This window comes from Salvia hispanica, chromosome 1 (assembly GCF_029641045.1).
Source record: "Salvia hispanica isolate PSC_SH4W2 chromosome 1, Shi_PSC_v1, whole genome shotgun sequence".
Taxonomy (NCBI): domain Eukaryota; kingdom Viridiplantae; phylum Streptophyta; class Magnoliopsida; order Lamiales; family Lamiaceae; genus Salvia; species Salvia hispanica.
This window is the reverse complement of record NC_142692.1, coordinates 61,132,522-61,150,701: the sequence shown is the minus strand read 5'-3', so window position 1 is coordinate 61,150,701 and position 18,180 is coordinate 61,132,522. Positions and strand designations below refer to the sequence as shown.

Sequence of the window (18,180 nt, the reverse complement as noted above, 5' to 3'; positions counted from 1 at the left end):
TTTTAAAAAATAAGAAAATATATTTAAAACAAATTAAATAAAAATAAGGAATATATAGGAAATATGTAAAAATTATTGAAAATAAAGAATAGAAACTATTTATATTTAAGCCTTGGAAATAGTCGAGATGGTGGAATCGAATTAGACTGCGTTCATATTTTTCTAATTCAATGGGGATTTTGGATTGGTTTGGGTCGAATGTTTAATATCTAATTTAAAACAAATACCCAAACAAAAATACTAAATAATGAAAAAAATATTAATACTTTAAACTTCATTGTACATAATATACCAAATTACATAATATTATGGCTGAAATAAATAAAACAAATTAAATACACCTTATACACAATTAGATGGCCAAACACAATTAAAAAAATTCATACTACTTATTACATATTCATAATACACACCTAAATAACCCAGCACATTAAATAGAATTTCATACTTATACAAAAAATTTCAAACATTATTTAAAAATAATTGTTCATAATATTACTAATTACATGAAATTATAAGAAAAATACATACCATAAACTTTATTAACCTATAAACTAATAAAAAATTAAAAATTATCAATTAAAATAAAATTTAATATTTATATATATTTATATATAAATATTAAACAAAAATATTAGATAATAATTAGAAAATGTTATATTGGCCCAATAAATTGAAAACAATACCCAAAAAAAAATTATTAAAACCCAAAACGATTTTTAACTTAGGCCCAATAATTTTGAACCGAAGCCCAATTCTTATATAAAATACGTTATTGGGGAATTAATTAAGATTTCTAAACTATAGATTAATTGTATTAATTAACACACTTAAGTATTGAAACAATACCTTAATATATATATATATATACACATTTTCGAGAATGAAAATGTCGGCGCCTTAGAGAAAGCCCTAGTTCACAACCATCTCCTTCGGCGGAAGACGACGTCTTCTCCTCTCAATCGGCGCTGACCGGACACCACAATACCTTATCGACTACATACCACAACTAATCTCCAGATTTGCAACTAAAATCTACCAAAACAACCCTAAAATCTACAAAATCGACAACGAAAAAAAATCGCCAACAATTTCTTCGCCGACTGCTAAGCGTCGCCTCCGTCATCGGTTCAAGAATTGCGACAGAACGGCAGACCACAGATCGAAATCGGAATCTATTACAGGTATATTCCAACAAAATTTCGCGAATATACCAAAATAGTCGAAGATTAGGTCTATTCTAACTTTATCAATTGTTTTTTTCACAGTATCGGAGAAGGATTGGATGCCTTTCGAAGATTCAAATCATAGATCCAAAGTATTGCAAAGTCAGACAACAATTATTTCGAGAATGATGTTCAAATCTACCAGACTGAGATAAGTTACCTCAAACAAAGTTCATTTTTTTCAGATTGTTGTCAATTTCATTCAGCAATGTTGTTAGTAGACTATATTCAAGCATATTTTTCATTCGGAAAATAGAAAAAAAAGGGATATCACTATTAGGTTTCAAAATTTAGCAAGTTATTGAAAATATGAAGATTTTGATAAATTTCAGAAGTGATATAGCACTTGTGTTTGATTATTCTGCTGTGAAATGGAGACTACATAACATTATACTTCAAAATGAAAGTTATATGCGTATTAAACTGTTATGCATTTCTGGGGTCTTAAAAAAGTACTTACATTGTTCATTGACAGGAAAAAAATTGAAAGAAAGTGAAATATGCAAGAAGAAGGAAGATAAAAGGGGATTAGAAGGCAGTTCAGCAAGAAACTCAGAGGTATAATACTCACTTGAAGCATCAGATGATACACCCTGAGATGAGCAACCCTTTATGATTGTAGAACTCTTCAACTTTTTCATTGCAAATAGCACAAAATCTGTTTAACTTTCTCTCTTCAAAGTTGAATGATATATTTAAAAAAATTGTGTTCTTAAAAGGTGTTCATTCCAAAAGCAACACAGATTTCAACATGACCTTTGAGTTTCCAAAAAAAAAAGGATTGATGGTTCTTTTAGGTGTTAAAAACACCTGGATATGAATATTTAGAAAAAATATTGCAGAATTTGTAACACATGCTGATAGCTAAGATCTGTTTATATGAATGATAGGAAAATTTAAATACTATGTATGATGTTAGTGAAAGATAGTTTCAGAAATATTTTTAAGAGAATATCTGTTTGAATTTTTTTTTATTCTATATGATTGTAAAAACAGATGCATGCAATGTGATAGTATTGAATATAAATCAAGAATTTTGGCTCCATCTAAGTAGATTTGACACAAATAAATTATTAATTTGAACCTACAGCACTTATAATTCTTAATTTTCATGAGATTTACATAATTTAGAGGAAGTATTATTTGGTTTCAAATAATACTTATTTGTAGTATGGTATATAGATATATCAGAGACTGCCTCCTTTTGCTGCAGAGAGTTACTAATGTTGTCCTCTAATAAGGTTTTAGGTTGGCTTATACTTGACTGACATAAAACATGAATATATATTAGAAAAATAGTTTCGGATGTCTTTAGGCTGATTTAGAAAGACAAAGTATGTCATTTCTGATTGAGTTAGAAAGTTGAGTTAGAAAGCTGAGTTAGAAAGAGATGAACATGCAAATTAATAGGTACAGAAGCCTTTAAAAAACTTACTAATTTGAAGGCATAATTTTTAAGATACTTAGGATTTAAGTATGTCCTTGTCTGAATATGCTAAACCATTTTATAATTCTGTATATTTACTTTAAAAATCCTTTCTTTACACTGTCTATTAATATAACAGAAAAAGAGATAGTGAAAAACCAACACATAATATGGGATTGCAAAAATAAAGATTAAAGAGAAAGAGTGCAAAATCTTTCTCTTGATTAAACAAAAATCAGAATGCCTTATCCTACATCCCCACTGGAATGCAACAAAAAGATACAAAAGTGATGAAAAGGACATAAACCATCATTACAAAGAACTACCAAAAGAACACAGAACTGATAAGAGCTGTAAGATAGTCCACTAACAATCCACTAACTAAACCAACTAACCAAAATAGAAGTTCAGATAAGTTCAAAAAACACTTCAACTAACTTGAAACAGTTAAGAACTTAAAACATGTCTTCAATTAATCAGCACCAAATAAATCCTGAGTGTAGCTAATTGCTTCCTCATAATCATCATCTTCAATGACATTCACCTTCTTCATTTTCTTCTTGATCTTATCAGAACAGATTACTTCCTCTGCATCAAATTCATCTAACAAACATCGCTTTACACTTCCTTCACCGATGTTTTCATAACCACTTTGCTTAGTAACAGTTGAGAAATCAGGCGTGACAAATTCTTTGCTACATACCTAAAATAATAAGATAATAAGAATTTCAGATGACTAAGAAGATAAATAACAAAGCTAAGCATAATTTCTCAAAAAATACCTCAACAATATCAGCTCCAAAGAGTAAATCAGCAAGCTTGACATCGGTATTGAGAACTTGTGAAGCAATATTCTTAGGAACATATTTCTCAACAATTTCTGGAATATTACAAATCTTGTTAACCGTATATGGATATCTACGGTAAAATTCCTTGCTATTCTTGTTTTGAATCTTAAACAAAATTTCTTTCCCCAACAAAAGCTCCTCAATTTTCTTAGGAAGATACTCCATAACAGAATTCTGGAACAGAAAAAAGAAAGACTGAGTAAAATATATTTGGATAACACTAATGAATATAAGATATGTCACTAATTTGTAATTACCTCCATATTACTCCCTATCATGTCACTGACCCTTTTTCCAATAAGTTGAACCACTTCTCTGTCCCATAATAGAAGTGATGCATTACTTGAGTCATCAACAATGTTCACCACAAACCTAAACCTGAGAAAGAAGGGATTGAACTTAATAACTTCATTAAAATTCAAATAAACCGTAAAGAAACACAAATCTTCAAAATTAAAAATGAGAAGATGAATAATACCTTTTCACAGCAACATCAAAGTTCTTAATACAAAAGTCACATCTATACTTCTTGTCATCCAACACTCTAAGTTTCTTAACACAAGTCTTGCATGCTAAATAATACCATTCACCAAAATGAGGCTCAATTGATTCCACTTTTCCAAAAACCCAATATGATCCATCCTGATGACCAAAATAAGAAATATACTATTCCAAATTTAGTACTTCAAAAATAAAAATTCTGGATATAAAATGACTATCTGACCTTTAATAAGATTTGCATTTACACTACAAAACTATTTACAAACAGGAAATTAAAATACCTCCAAATAGCCAATATCACCAAGGGACTTCACATCAAGATCATCGAACTCTCTACTATGTTTTACTCCAGATTGATCAACCATTCCTTGTGCAACAAATCTATCATCATGCTTTATCCTATAGATTACATTTAAAATTTGTTATAGTCAATCACTAAACAAACTATTAATATAGCATTGGGTATTAGGTAACAGTACCTGCTCCTAAATTCCTTCACAACATCAAGATCAGCATTAATCAAAACCTTGGAAGCTTCATAATGAGTAGACACACCAACCTCACCTAAAAATATAATAAGGAAACATTAAACCAATACATCACTTTTACAAAACTACAAATAAAAAAGATAGAAACAGACCTCTGAATATATTAGGCTTACAAAACTGTACAATGATTATAGGAACAGTCCCTTCAGCCTTAGACAATTGAGACATATAAGATTCCACATTGGCATCCCAAATTGTACAGAATATCTTGTTATGGCTGTCAAAAAAGTAGCAAATTTAGTTTCAATATGAAAAAAAGAAAAAATAATAGCAAACAAAAAAAATGAGCAGCAAGTATAAAACATACTTCTCATCACTGATATGAACTTCAATTAGTCTGTATCTACTTTGCTTCACTACACTACCTGGGGAAGTGATGACACCAATGATGTCTGCAAAGTAAAATGAAATACATGATCAATAAAGTGAAAAATAAGTTCAAAAACAATAAATATAAACAAAGAGTTATACCAAAAAAAGGTGCATGCTCATCAATCTCATTGATGTTTGATATATCCCCAAATGGTTTAAATGAATACACTATAGGTGGAAAATCATTGTCTCTGACTTCATACATCTCAGTCTTATAGTTCATAAAGAGTCTAAAAAGATGATTAGTGGCTCTGTTTCTAAGTGTGTTTTTCCTAACAAAGAAGTTTTTGATATAATAGATCCCTCCTTCTCTAGGCTTGTGTTGAAGGTTCTGTAGAACCATTTTTGGGAATGTGGCTTGGATGTAGGTACCCTGAAAATAAGAGGAATAAGCCCTTAGATATAAGAAAAATATAAGATAATAGAAATGGAAGAATATAATAGATAATAGATATTACTACTGTTAGAATTATTAAACTTATTACACTTAATTAGACTTATTAGACTTATGTCAGAAACATAACACTTCAACTAACTTAACTGTGCATTCTTTTGTAGGTGATTATTATTACATTCCAGATTCCAAATTCCGTATTCCATATATGATAAAGGGTAATGACATGAAGGATGAAAAGGAAAACTACTAAATGACAGAGACATGGTAAATTTCAGGCATACCTTAGCATCATGAAAGACAGATTCTGTGCTGATATCTCTATTGTCATCCGGAAGACCTCCAAACACACGAACACAATAGACCTTGATGACAGAATTAGTAATGGCTGTATGGAGATTCTTGAGCAAGGTAACATAGGGGGCCATGGTGGACACTGATATATCACTGTAAGATAAATAGATAAAGTTCAGAATCATAAACATATAGACTAATACATATGCTTATTCTTTGCAGGTGCTAAGCATAAACATTCCATAAGATGAAGAAGAGAGGAAGGAAACTATAAAAAGTTGCTGACAATGAAGCTGAAACTACTCAAAAAAGGTGGTGATCAAAACACAAAAAAGAAGAAATAAAGAAATGACAGAGACAAAACACAGGTAAAATATATACAAAAGAAGTTCAGAAACTTCAATATAGTAGCTACAACTGAAATAGTAATATAGAAGAAAAGAGTTTTGTTGGAAAGAAATACCAAAAAGAACTATAGAAACTGCATGTAAGATTAGGAAGAAGAACTTAATAAGTTACAATTTTTTGAGTAGTTTCAGAAGTTCAGAATTCAGATGTACATAGGTGGGAGAAATAAACAATGGAACTACACCATACCAAAAGAACAATGGAACTGTATGATAGAGAAGGAGCTATTGCAGGGTGAGTTAAAGAGAGGTAGAAGAGAGTATTTATAGTGATTTGGTGAAGTTATTTAGCAAATAAATAATAAAAAAAAAATTACTTGGGAAACAGAAATAATGATAGCTGAGACCTTTCAAGTAATCAAATAAATGGAATAACCTGTTTCATTTCGATTACCAATAAATGCTGAAAATATAATATATATTAGTCTATAGAAATACTAAATATCCATATGCATATACGTATATACATATATTCAATAAATGTGAATTTTATGCTTTCTATATTATTTATTAGGAGCATTTATTGGGTCTAATGACAGCCATAATTAATGTCTATTAGTTAATGTTCCCCTATTAATAATGAACCTATTTTGCAGGGATACCAAAACAAATATATAAACCCTAATCTGAGAGGAGCCGCCCTACTTTCTAAGAAGGAAGAGAGAGAGCCAATGCTAGAACCAATAAGAATAGGATCCAGACAGAGGAGCCACGCCTATAAGCCTCTTCATCTCTGCAAATAGGTGGCTTTGTGAAGGAGAAGGAGAGAGAAAAATATAGGCAATGATTACAGAGAGAACCAAGAGAGAAGAAGAAGAAGAAACAACTTATAACAGGTAACTTATTCCATTTATTAGCTTAAATAAATACATTTTGCACATATAATGAATATAACCATAGCTTTATTTTGATTGCAGATTGCATATTGCAATATACATTAAGAGAAGAAGAGGATGAATAATAATTTCCAATTATTGGTATGTGCATTAATGACAGTGACTGTTAATACCTATTTTAGTTCCAAATTAAGATTTTAATCAACAAATGATTACTACTGCAGATGTGTGAATTTTAATGGAAGAGAGATAAGAACAACAAAACAGGTAAAACTCTTCAATTACCTGATTTTAATACAATGCATATCTATTATAAATAACTAAATGAATGATCTTTAGAAATGGAGCTTAACATAATTTATATAGCACATAGATAAATGGATAAATCAGCCTATCCAATTACGAATAAATGATTCCATAGAAGATATACAGATGCTATCCAATTCATAATTTTTACATTATTAAGATCTCATCAACTTCCTCCTTTGCATTTTCAGAGTTCTCTTTTGTGTCGTGTGTAAATATTGTGTGTGACTTTGAAACAATATTATGACTTTTAATTATGTTTTATGTGTGCATCTAATGTGTATGTTATATTTTGGACAGATTCCAACAAATTAGGTTATATGGTTGTCAGATTCGAATAAATTATGGTATATTTTGGACAGGAGGTTATGAAAAATATAATACTAACATTCTGTGATTTATTAATGAGGTGCTATTAAATTAATGTGTTTAGTTTCCAATCGTTAATATTAGAAAATTGAGAATATACTTATTCTAATGTATTTTTATACTTTTCAGGTAAATAAAGCTTTGGAAACAAATGAAGAACTGAATCTCAATCATTTTAGAAAAGTGGGATTTATTTGTTTAATACATGATGTAAAAAAGCAAAATATAGTGAACTGCACAAAACCAATCAAAATAAAGCTAAAAATATGCAATTAAGCCTAAAAACACAGCAGCATTGGAACCATAAATGATGGTAAAAATATGCACAAAAAAACCAAGAAAAATACAAAATAGCAAAACTGCAGAAACTCATTTTCCCGCCAAAATGCTGCCAGGTGGCAGTCAAAAAAACTGGCACTTTATATATTAATAGATAGATTGACATATATAAAGAAGAACAAACTGAATAGAGAACCACAATCCTCTAAATTTCTGATGCCTAAATTCCATCATTTACAACTTCTTGACTAGCAAATTTCTTACTTTATTAAATTATTGAAGTTGGTTTACAGAAATCTTAAGCAGAAAAAGGATAATATTAATAGTATACTCCCAATTGTTATCCAGAGGAAAAAATAAAATAAAAACACAAAGGGGCTCAAAAGCAAAGAATAAAGCAAGTAGTATTCCAAATAATTGCAATTCATGCAGCATGGCATAATTCATTGTACACTAACACAAAAACAACACACAAATGTGTGTGTTTAAAGTCAAGAAAACAGTCAATCAGAAGTAATATACTCCCTCCGTCCCATTAAATATGCAACATTTGATTTTCGGCACGGGATTTTATGTAGTGTTGTTTTGTGAGTTATTGAAGAGAGAGTAAGTAAGAGAGAAGAAAAAGTAGAGAGAGTATTGATACCATTTTTAGAAACGTTTCATTTTTAATGGGACAGACCAAAAAGGAAAACGTTTCATTTCAAATCTATCTATACATTTTCATGAAATTGCTTCAAAAATCCAGAGCAGAGTGCATGCTGCCACAAAGCATTAGATAAAAAATAACAGAGTGAACAATATTTCTCCGTGTCAATATTAACAGTTCTGTTCAGCTAATGTCAAGCACGCCCTGAAAGCAACGAAGAGTGGTGACGACAAAAATATCTCAATCAAGCCACTCAGTCCTTGTCACAGAAAAGAAGGATAACACCAAAGCAGGTTTAGTTCAACCACATTGGCATAAACGCATAATCATTGATCCAACTTTCTGGGGATGTTAACAACTCCTATTTGTGGAATACATTCGTCTTTAGCTGATATATACATAATCCTTATCTGAAGCCATACATGTTCATCAGTTATAAACTCATGTTGGAATAGTAATCCTTATTCATATCTTTCAATAAAAAGGATCAATTGAAACAAACATTACATCTATTAAAGTAACCAGATTACATAATCTTCAACAGAATACGAAGAAAATTAATCAACAGCATAATCCTGTACTTTACTACTGATTTTATTTATAACCCTAACTCTGCATTCAATATGAAAGACAGGATTCGTGATGGGAATAGCAGTGAAACAATTAATGCAGATGAAAAATTAGCAATAATAATTCAATTCTCCTACAATCAAGTTGATTCTGATATGTGATAGGCAATTTGAATAAGCGCGGGAGATGGAAAACTTAAATAAGTGGAGCATGGGTGCATGCAACACGGGAGAACAGAGGATTAAATCAACCATGAGCGCGGAGCATGAGAAGAATGTAGTTAGTTAGATAGTTGTGATGTTGTTATTTCCGTACATGCAGCATCTATATAAGCTGCCTTTCCTTTGTAAACAAATCATTATCGAATTAATGCAAAATAGCTTTTCCCCCTCCTCCTCTCATAGTGCTCTACGCATAGGTACTCTCTCGGTCGCCGTTCCGGTCTCCGGTGACCCTGACTTCGTACCAGATTCTTCTCAGTTCAAGCTACCAAACAAAAATGTGGAGTGACTATAACCAGAAAGAATCGCAATTGAAACAAAATGGCTGTCAAAAATCGAAATACAGAGAGGAGGAATTCAATGGAACGAACAAAAGGGGCTTTGGAAAAGAGATTGGACCAGATACCAAAAGACACATTCTAAAGTAAAAGAGAGTTTCAGCGGCTTTTTCGTCTTCGATGCATTCTTCAATTATCGCTCAAGCATAAAGCTATGATCGCCTTCACCAGCTTTTGATCCACAAATTATTTTTCCATCAATAAAGCTCTCATATATCGGTATCAATTGGGTGATTGTCGCGATCCAATGAAATTTGAAATCGAGAAGAAGACAAGAAAAAAAATGCAAAAGCAAAGCAGAGAACAAAATGAAATCAAAGCTTACAGCATCTCCAATGCTAGGACTTCCCACCATCCTGCCACGTATAAGGACTTCCACTGCACAATCTGTACTTCCCATCGCCCTTCCCGCAATAAAATAAAAATTCGCAAATTCACAAATATGCAATTTACGTTACAGAATTAAAATTCCAACGAGCCGTATATATAGAGTTTTTAAAAAAAATAAAATAAAATTGAAAAAATTGGGAAGTCCGCGCCGGACGTCCGCGACTCGCCACAATGGCGGACGTCCTGTCGCCCTTCCGCCAAAGACCGCGCCCCTCCCGCGTCCTCACAGGACGTCCGTGTCCATCCCTCCACACCTAATGGCGGACGTCCTGGGCGCCCTTCCCGGAAGCCTCTTCGACGTCCGACGAGAAGAGCGCCGTTGGAGATGCTCTTATCTCCGATTACACGAATAAAATGGGTTGTAGTTAAATGCAAATTCCAAACTATATAATCTGGACCAAGATTATAAAATAACATCAACAAAAAATATCTGACTGACACAGTATTAACATCGTGTTGATATCAAAATTTTAAAATTTTACACTATATTAACATCGTGTTGATATCAAAATTTTAAAATTTTACACTATATTAACACTGTTGAAGAGTTTGAAGTTCATACAATAGTTTATATTTTATTGCTATCCTTATAAAAATCGACATATACTTTTCCTAATATCTCAAACTAACATAAAAGAACTTATAAATAAAAAACACCCTTGAATTCCAATTTTCCTAATATATCTTCTACTAGAATAATATAAAATGGGATAAAATTTTAACTTCTCTAAATATCATTATTTTTAAAATTCAAATACAAAAAATAAAACGAAATGAATTATAATAAAATTTATGCTCAAACTTATTAATATACTTACTAACTATCTTAAATTGCTCATTCCTAATTATGTCAACAGCAGGGGCATGTTAGGGTGCCACCACCCCTTAAAATAATACCATACCACCATTCCTAGCCAATCATTTGTACACGTGGACGAATAATAAGCTGCCACGTGGCAAAAAAAAATAAAAATATCTGAAAAAAGACGGCCAATAATTTGTTGGTCTTTATCCAGCAATTTTTCTTGACCAGCAATATCCGACACACTATACAACAATCTATAGATTGTTGTGTAGTGTTTGTAATATTGATGTGTAGCGTTTATAATATTGTTGTATAAGTGGTGTCACGGTGTCACTTTAAGAGAGGTTGTCATTTTAACACAAACATATTTTAACATCTATAATAAAAGTTGTTGACATTTTTAATTATAACAACTGATCTCATCGAATTTATTGTTTTTCTCTTCATTTTATTGTTTTTCTACTTATATTGCCATATGTTTGTTTTATAAGTTGAGTTCGTATAAGCATGACTTCATACAATTTAATTAGGAATGTAACAATTCATTTTACACAAACCCTGTGCCGCGTGTAGTTTCTCTTCATTTTATTATTTTTCACATTTTTATTATGTAAAAATACAATATAGGAGTAATTATTTTTCTATTTATGTATTGCTCATAATCAATTATTTTAAAAATATTGATTATATTCAACAAAATTTTATCATTCATTTTATTTATTTCTACTCTTATACTAATTACTCTCTCCGTCCCAAAAGAATATGAACTTTGGCTTCGATATAGATTTTAATGCAAAGTTGGTAAAGTAAGAGAGAGGTAGAGAGAAAAAGTAATTAAGTATTGTTTGTAGAGAATGAATCCCACCTCATTAGATAGAAAAGAATTTCCAAAATTAGAATGTGCTTTGTGAGACGGACTAAAAAGGAAAGAGTGCATGTTTTTGTAGGACGGAGAGAATATTTTTTGAAAAGACCATCATTTTATTATTGTTCACAATTTTATTATACTACTACACTGATAGAAATGTGGATAGTTTTATAAAGAAAGGGCTAAAATTCCAACTTTTCCTACATTAATAAAATATGACTATCTTTGAAGTATTGATTATTTAAAAGTATAAATAAAATTAATACATAAAACTGAAAATAAAATTATATATTATTTCAAATATTATAATAAAAATGTACTCCCTCCGTCTCATAAAAGATGTCACACTTTCCTTTATAGTTTGTCCCACAAAAGATGTCACATTTCCCTTTTGAAAAAAGTTCTCTCTCACATGAATATAAAAATTATATTTTCTCTCTCCATTTAACACACAAAACAAAACCTCCTAAAATCTCATGCCGTCCCACAAGTGTGACATCTTTTGTGGGACGAAGGGAGTAATAAATAACAATAAAAGGAAGAAAAATATTTATTCAAAATGACACAGATATTGTGTAAATTGATATATTGTGGGTGAATTGTTTTAGTAAAATTGATGTAGAAACAAACAAATACCAAGTACTCCCTCCGTTTCACTATAGTTGAGTCATTTTTCCATTTTGGGAAGTTTCTTCATAGTTAGTCATTTCCATATATGGTAACTTTTTTCTCTTTCTTACTTTACTCTCTCTTACTTTATTCTCTCTACTTTATTCACTTTATACTTTATTCTCTCTCATTTTCTTCGCTCTTACTTTTTTATCTATTTATTTAACACACTCAACATCCCTTTCTTAGACTCCGTGCCCAAAAGTTTCGCCTCAACTATAGTGAAACAGAGGGAGTAGAAACAAATGGATACTACATGTTATTGAGATTGAGGCAGATGGGAGAGACTTAGCGGTGACGTGGATCCATGTAATTCATGATCCATTTCCCAAGGAATTATCCATTTGTAATGTTTGATCTAGATATTTTTGTGTGATTGATTTTCAATTTTTCAATAAAAACAAAAGGATAAAAAGAAACTCAACCATAAAATGGACTATAGGATGAACAAGAAAGGAAATAACATTGGATAGGGTGAAAATTGGAATACAAAGTCATTGATTAAGCAAGTTAAGGCACTTAAAACATAACTAACATGCATAATGCATTCATGGCGAGATCTTCAAGGCAACCACAATCCTCAAAGCATACCTCTACTTGATCCATGCTTGACTAGCACTTGATGGAAATCACATACTTGAACTAGCAATTGATGGATTCAAGCAACCTATGACTAGGAATTGGATAGGAACCCTCTTCAAGAGGAACAAATCTCTCAAGCATCTAATTTCATCCAAGTCTATCTATGAAAAAAGAGGAAATATACTATTTAAGGCTTGGGTGACCCGCTGGGGCAGAATGGGGTCCGAAAATGACACCTCTCAGGGTAGAACTTTTCTGCACTGCGCAGCTTTCGTAAATCATAACTCCTTCCACCGGATTCTGATTGAGGCATGCAATGTACCCATGCGAAGCTCTTTCGAATACAAAGACATTGGTTGCATTTTCAGAGGATTTGGACTTCATATTAATAGGATGATCACAGGTTGAATCCAGCTGTATGTAAAATCCTCGATGCACGGCTTCCATGATCGTATCATGCGGACAAGAGCGAATCATAGAATGATTATTATTAAATCTGAAAAATAATGAAGATAGTGCAGAGGGGAATAAAAAGTAAAGAATTTGACAAAAATGTTGCTAGAAGAACTTTTACAATATTTCATGACTTCTTTTCTTTTTGTATGCTTTGATTTTGAAGTTATTTTTGTTGACAATCATGTCTTTCCTTTATTTAGAAACTAGGCCTACTCTATCCACGTATACTTCGCTGGTGAATGGATTCTACAAGGCCAGGAATTTGTTAGAGGCTAGCAAGGTCGTTAAGATGATGATGGATGAGCATTGTTGATCCGTGGGATGATGATGGATGAGCATTGTTGATCCGCGACGGATTTTACATGTTTTTTGGGCTAGTCTTGTTTGAAAAAAAAGGCTCAAAATAGGCCAAGAGTGCAAAGTGCAAAAGTTAGGAGTTGGAAAATAGAATCGAGCCAAGAACCCACTGAGGTCTCACTGTGTGAACCCATCAGTTTGCTGGAAATACACTGACGAGCTAAAGGAAGTCAATGGACCACTAACTTCGCAGACGTTCTGTCACGACCACAAACTTCCTAATGATAGTGACTGCATCTAAACGTGATTCAATAGTACCTTAGAGTCAAGGGATGAAAAAAAATCATGATTTAAAAGAAGAAGCCTAGGACAAAAGTCCCGCAGGTGAAAGTGAAATGGGACAACATAAAGTCAGAGTGCGGTCTAGGTTCACAATCCTTCTAACATAGAATCCTATTACAGCGGAAACGTCCAAGACAAGGCAGTATGTATGGAGACATACTACCCTGGGCTACCTATTGACTTATGCGAGGATTCATGCCCAACACCATCGCCTGCCCGTCCACGTTCAACCTGCACATTTGAAAATAACATGCAGGGCTGAGTATTTGATATACTCAGTGAGCACATTGCCAAAAACAGTTTTGATTTTAATTGTCAAGCCACAGTTGAGAGATCACGGGGTTTTTATTTAAAAGGCCCGAGTCTCTAAATACTTTTCCTTTCATAAGAATTTTGATTGCGCAATCACGTAACATAGATATACCATATCTGAACCTTGTGTGAACCGGGAATGTGGCCACATTCCACGACGGTCACTGGACCGGCCAACCCCTTTTGTTAGCTCACGGTCCCCTTATGTGTACACTAGTCCGAGTAGGGTTTGCGGCCCTACTGGGACCCGAATTCGATTTAACTTGAATTGGCATAGCCAAGCAGATAGGTAATCATAAAACAAAACATGGCATGACAACATACTTGAGCAAAATTTCACATTTTCATACTAGAAACACGTTTTAAAAGAATGCTCACCTCAAAAGCTAAAGCTCCTTCCGGAAATTTCCTTAACTTGGTTTTAGATGACGTTCGAAGACGTCCCTTTAGGAAATAAAAAGATACTTAATTAGATTTTGAGATATCCATTAAGCTTAGACATGAATGCATCCTCAGTGCGTGATCATTTTATTCTTTCTCTAAATTTTCTAGAAGAGTTCTAAAATTCTTGAGTATTAATTAAATCAGCAGATCTGATTTAATTAAATTGGGAAAATTATTCGCTTAGCTAGAGGGTGCTACCTCCTATGCTATTTATTCAAGTATTAAAAATTTGGCTCGAGGTCTATTCATCGTTAGCGTATCGTAATTTCTTAAAATTAATCATTTGAGCACTCTTGCTAATTTCCGGAAAAATTAGACTTATCTTCGTGGAATTAATTTGCGGGCTATTAATTATTAAGTCCATAATATAGTAAGGCCCATGATTTAATTAGATTCCTCACACCTACTTTAATTTAATTAGTGACCCAAATTAATACCTTCATCACCAGCCCAACACAAAATAAAATTTAGGAGGCCCAACATCTAAAAAGAAAACCCAAATGCTAGAATTAAAGAGGCCCAAATACTACTCTCCCTTCCTTCAATCCATCGGCCTCTCTCTCATCCCTCATCTTCCCCAAATCAACACTAGCCCTAATCCAACCTCCCTCATCTCTCTCGGTGGTATCGCCGCCTCACCCGGTCGCCGCCATCTCGTCGTCAACGCCGCCACCCGCCGCCGCCACCTTGCGGCTGCCGCTCGTCGCTGGTGTCGCACCGTCGGAGAAGGAGAGGGAGCATCGCCTCTCTCTCTCTCTCTGTGCACCCACAGCTCCGCTCCGCCAGCGCCGCCGGCCCTCCGTCGAGCTGCGTTTCCCCTCATCGCTATCGCAGCCATCATCGTCTGGATGCGCCGCCGAGGCAGCCACAGCCACGGCGATTCGACGCTGGGATCGGGCTCTGCAAATGGCCATCCTGCCGTTGCTTGGTGTACGCGATACCGTCTTCACCTCGGAAGCTGGAGCTTGCCGTGGAGTCCCCGCGGCTGCCCTCATGGCCTCGCCGTCGCCGGCGGTCTCCGAGGATCCCTTCGGCCCTAAAGCTACGTTCTTATACTCCCTTCTATGTATTTTGTTGAGATTTGGACAGTAGTTATGTTGGTGGCCTTTTTTTTTATTATTGTGACTTGAGTTTGTGAGTTTTGAGCTAATGTTTAGCTCACTGCAATGAGCTTGATCTTTAGGCTAAAGTATTGATCTTGAAATGGTTATAAAGTGCCACTGTGGTGGGGCTTTTAACATTTGAAGGCAGTTGCAACAACATGTGAGTTTCTATGCTGTGAAAACTACTTAAGCTGTTGCTTTTTGATGTAAAGGCAGTAGCTTATTGCTTCTGGTTCTAGTGTTTCTACATGATGACATGAAAGATTGATTAAGAAAAAGGATGGGGGTGTATTACCTCTTGAAACCCCAGCTGCTTGAATTTTCAGCTCTTAGAACTCAAGCTCTCCTACTCTCAATCTTGTTATGTTGCTGGAAGTTTGAAGTATGCGGAAGGGAGTTCATAAGTGTGGTGGAGGGGCTTTTTATAGGCTGATTTTGTGTACCTTAGGGGAAATTAAATGGGCTGTCAAAGCTCTTTGTTCTCATGCTGCAGATGGCACCTTTAATTCATTTCATTTGTCTCTTTCTTGAAGCCTAAGTACTACCTTCATTAGGTTATTTGTTTGATGTGCAGGGGAGCAGGTGGCTGCTCGGGTTGGACTGAATTGGTGCAGCTGGAGGGCGACGGTTTGGGTTAGTTGAATGGCAAGGAGTCGGTCAAGGATAAGTTGCCACTCCAAATGAGGCAAGCCTCCAATTTTTTTTTGGCAGCATTGAGAGGTAAACTCTACTTGTTTTATCTCAGTTTGTCCCTCCTTAATTTATTGTTTAGTACACAGATTTTGCAGCCTTGTACTCCTTAGTTTTAAGAACCTTTGTTTTCTCATTGCAGCTCTCGGTTGAGGTGGGGAGGTGCAGGAGTATGCTTGCTATTTTTAGTACAACTTGTGTTCACTTTTGCAAGGTATTGTTGTCTCATTTCCTAGAATTTCCTCTTACTTGGCAGATTTCCACATTTGTTATATGAGGTTTTGTTAACTTTTGTCATTGTCTCAATTTCCTTTCGGGTAGAGCAAGACTTGGCTGCTGTATTGCTCCCGGCCCAGCCCGCTATCCTCGGCCTGACGGGCTTCTCGGGAACGGGCCGTGGTTCGGGCCTACAGGAAGAAAACCGAAGGGCTTGTTTGAAGGCTCACATCCCGATCTTTTACTTCATGTAACTCATTGGAAAGCTAGTTTGATAGTTTGTGTATGTAGAAGGATATTCGAACTTCTTTAGTCCGAAGTGTATCTTTAGTCTGTTCTAATTTGCTCGCTCATCCTTTTTTTTTTTATTTCTATCATCTTGTAACGAAAATGATAAAAGAAAGAATTAGCTTCAATAAAGGCTCGCGTTCCATTTATTTAAAATAAAGGAGGGGACGTTACTTCTCTAGTTCCACATTACTATATTGAACACAAATAATTATAAACTGGCGCGGGTATTACATTCTACCCTCCTTAACGAAAATTTCGTCCCGAAATTTTTTTGCTTAAGTTACTCAAAAAGCTCTGGGTACTTTTCCTTCATCTTGTCTTCTAGTTCCCACGTAGCTTCCTCGTGACCATGGTGCTTCCATAGAACTTTCACTGTTACAATGGATTTATTCCTCAACTCCTTGACTTTCCTATCCACGATTGCCTCTGGTTTCTCTTCATAGCTTAAATCTGGTTCCAAAACCATTTCCTCTTGATGGACTATGTGTTTTGGGTCGAACACATATTTCCTCAATTGTGACACGTGAAAGACATTGTGCACGTTCCCGAAACTCGGTGGGAGTGCCAATCTGTACGCCACAGGACCGACTTCTTCTAGAATCTCGTAGGGTCCGATGAAACGTGGTCTTAGCTTGCCCTTGACGCCAAATCTCGTAATCCCTTTAGACGGAGATACCTTTAGAAAAACTTTGTCTCCCGCCTCGAATTGCAGGTCGGTGCGGCGAGCATCCGCGTAAGACTTCTGCCTGTCTTGAGCTTCCTTGATTCTCTCACGGATCTGACGGACGATCTCTATCATTTCCTCTACAGAATCCGGTCCAAGCGTCTTTCTCTCACCGACCTCATCCCAATAAAGTGGTGATCTACATTTCCTCCCATACAGTGCTTCATATGGGGCCATGTTTATAGTTGCTTGGTAACTGTTGTTGTAAGCAAACTCTATAAGTGGCAATACTGGCTCCCATTTTCCTCCGCGGTCGAGCACTACGGCTCTTAGCATATCCTCCAAGGTCTGGATCGTTCTTTCAGACTGCCCATCTGTCTGTGGATGGAATGCAGTACTGAAATTCAATCTAGTGCCCAGCTCTTGCTGCAGGCTTATCCAAAATCTAGAAGTAAATTTTGGATCCC

The 18,180-nt window shown here is 34.4% G+C and overlaps 1 protein-coding gene and 3 long non-coding RNA genes across 5 annotated transcripts; 2 read left to right on the top strand and 2 right to left on the bottom strand.

Annotated features, from left to right (window-relative positions):
* Positions 1-3,155: 3,155 nt before the first annotated feature.
* Positions 3,156-5,126, bottom strand: LOC148934313 (replication protein A 70 kDa DNA-binding subunit B-like). The gene is made up of 8 exons (XM_089062261.1): positions 5,021-5,126; positions 4,857-4,941; positions 4,642-4,766; positions 4,481-4,565; positions 4,283-4,400; positions 3,979-4,142; positions 3,758-3,872; positions 3,156-3,674 (listed from the first exon to the last, which is right to left on the bottom strand). The coding sequence occupies exons 1-8, from the start codon at positions 5,124-5,126 to the stop codon at positions 3,381-3,383; spliced, it is 1,092 nt and encodes a 363-aa protein (XP_088918387.1). The 3' UTR covers positions 3,156-3,380.
* A 1,500-nt stretch (positions 5,127-6,626) lies between these two features.
* Positions 6,627-7,792, top strand: LOC125217905 (uncharacterized). Its single transcript, XR_016136462.1, has 4 exons — positions 6,627-6,852; positions 6,934-6,993; positions 7,077-7,119; positions 7,657-7,792. It is a non-coding gene; the product is annotated as an uncharacterized LOC125217905 (long non-coding RNA).
* A 6,192-nt stretch (positions 7,793-13,984) lies between these two features.
* On the bottom strand, positions 13,985-14,722 carry LOC148934312 (uncharacterized). Its single transcript, XR_016134669.1, has 2 exons — positions 14,684-14,722; positions 13,985-14,224 (listed from the first exon to the last, which is right to left on the bottom strand). It is a non-coding gene; the product is annotated as an uncharacterized LOC148934312 (long non-coding RNA).
* Positions 14,723-15,323: 601 nt separating this feature from the next.
* LOC148934311 (uncharacterized) lies at positions 15,324-17,099 on the top strand. 2 transcript variants are annotated; one of them, XR_016134426.1, is made up of 4 exons: positions 15,324-16,012; positions 16,427-16,572; positions 16,685-16,756; positions 16,864-17,099. It is a non-coding gene; the product is annotated as an uncharacterized LOC148934311 (long non-coding RNA). The 2 variants fall into 2 exon arrangements; XR_016134425.1 differs by lacking the exon at positions 15,324-16,012 and having other exon boundaries at positions 16,057-16,572.
* Positions 17,100-18,180: the final 1,081 nt, after the last annotated feature.

What these genes read in the sequence shown, in the direction of transcription:
- LOC148934313 (XM_089062261.1), bottom strand. Translation starts at nt 5,126, where the DNA reads ATGTATGAAGTCAGAGACAATGATTTTCCACCTATAGTGTATTCATTT. An exon ending in GTTCATATCAGTGATGAGAA is followed by an intron (nt 4,767 to 4,856) that starts GTATGTTTTATA and finishes CTTTTTTGACAG; the next exon opens with CCATAACAAGATATTCTGTA. An exon ending in TGATAGGGAGTAATATGGAG is followed by an intron (nt 3,675 to 3,757) that starts GTAATTACAAAT and finishes TTTCTGTTCCAG; the next exon opens with AATTCTGTTATGGAGTATCT.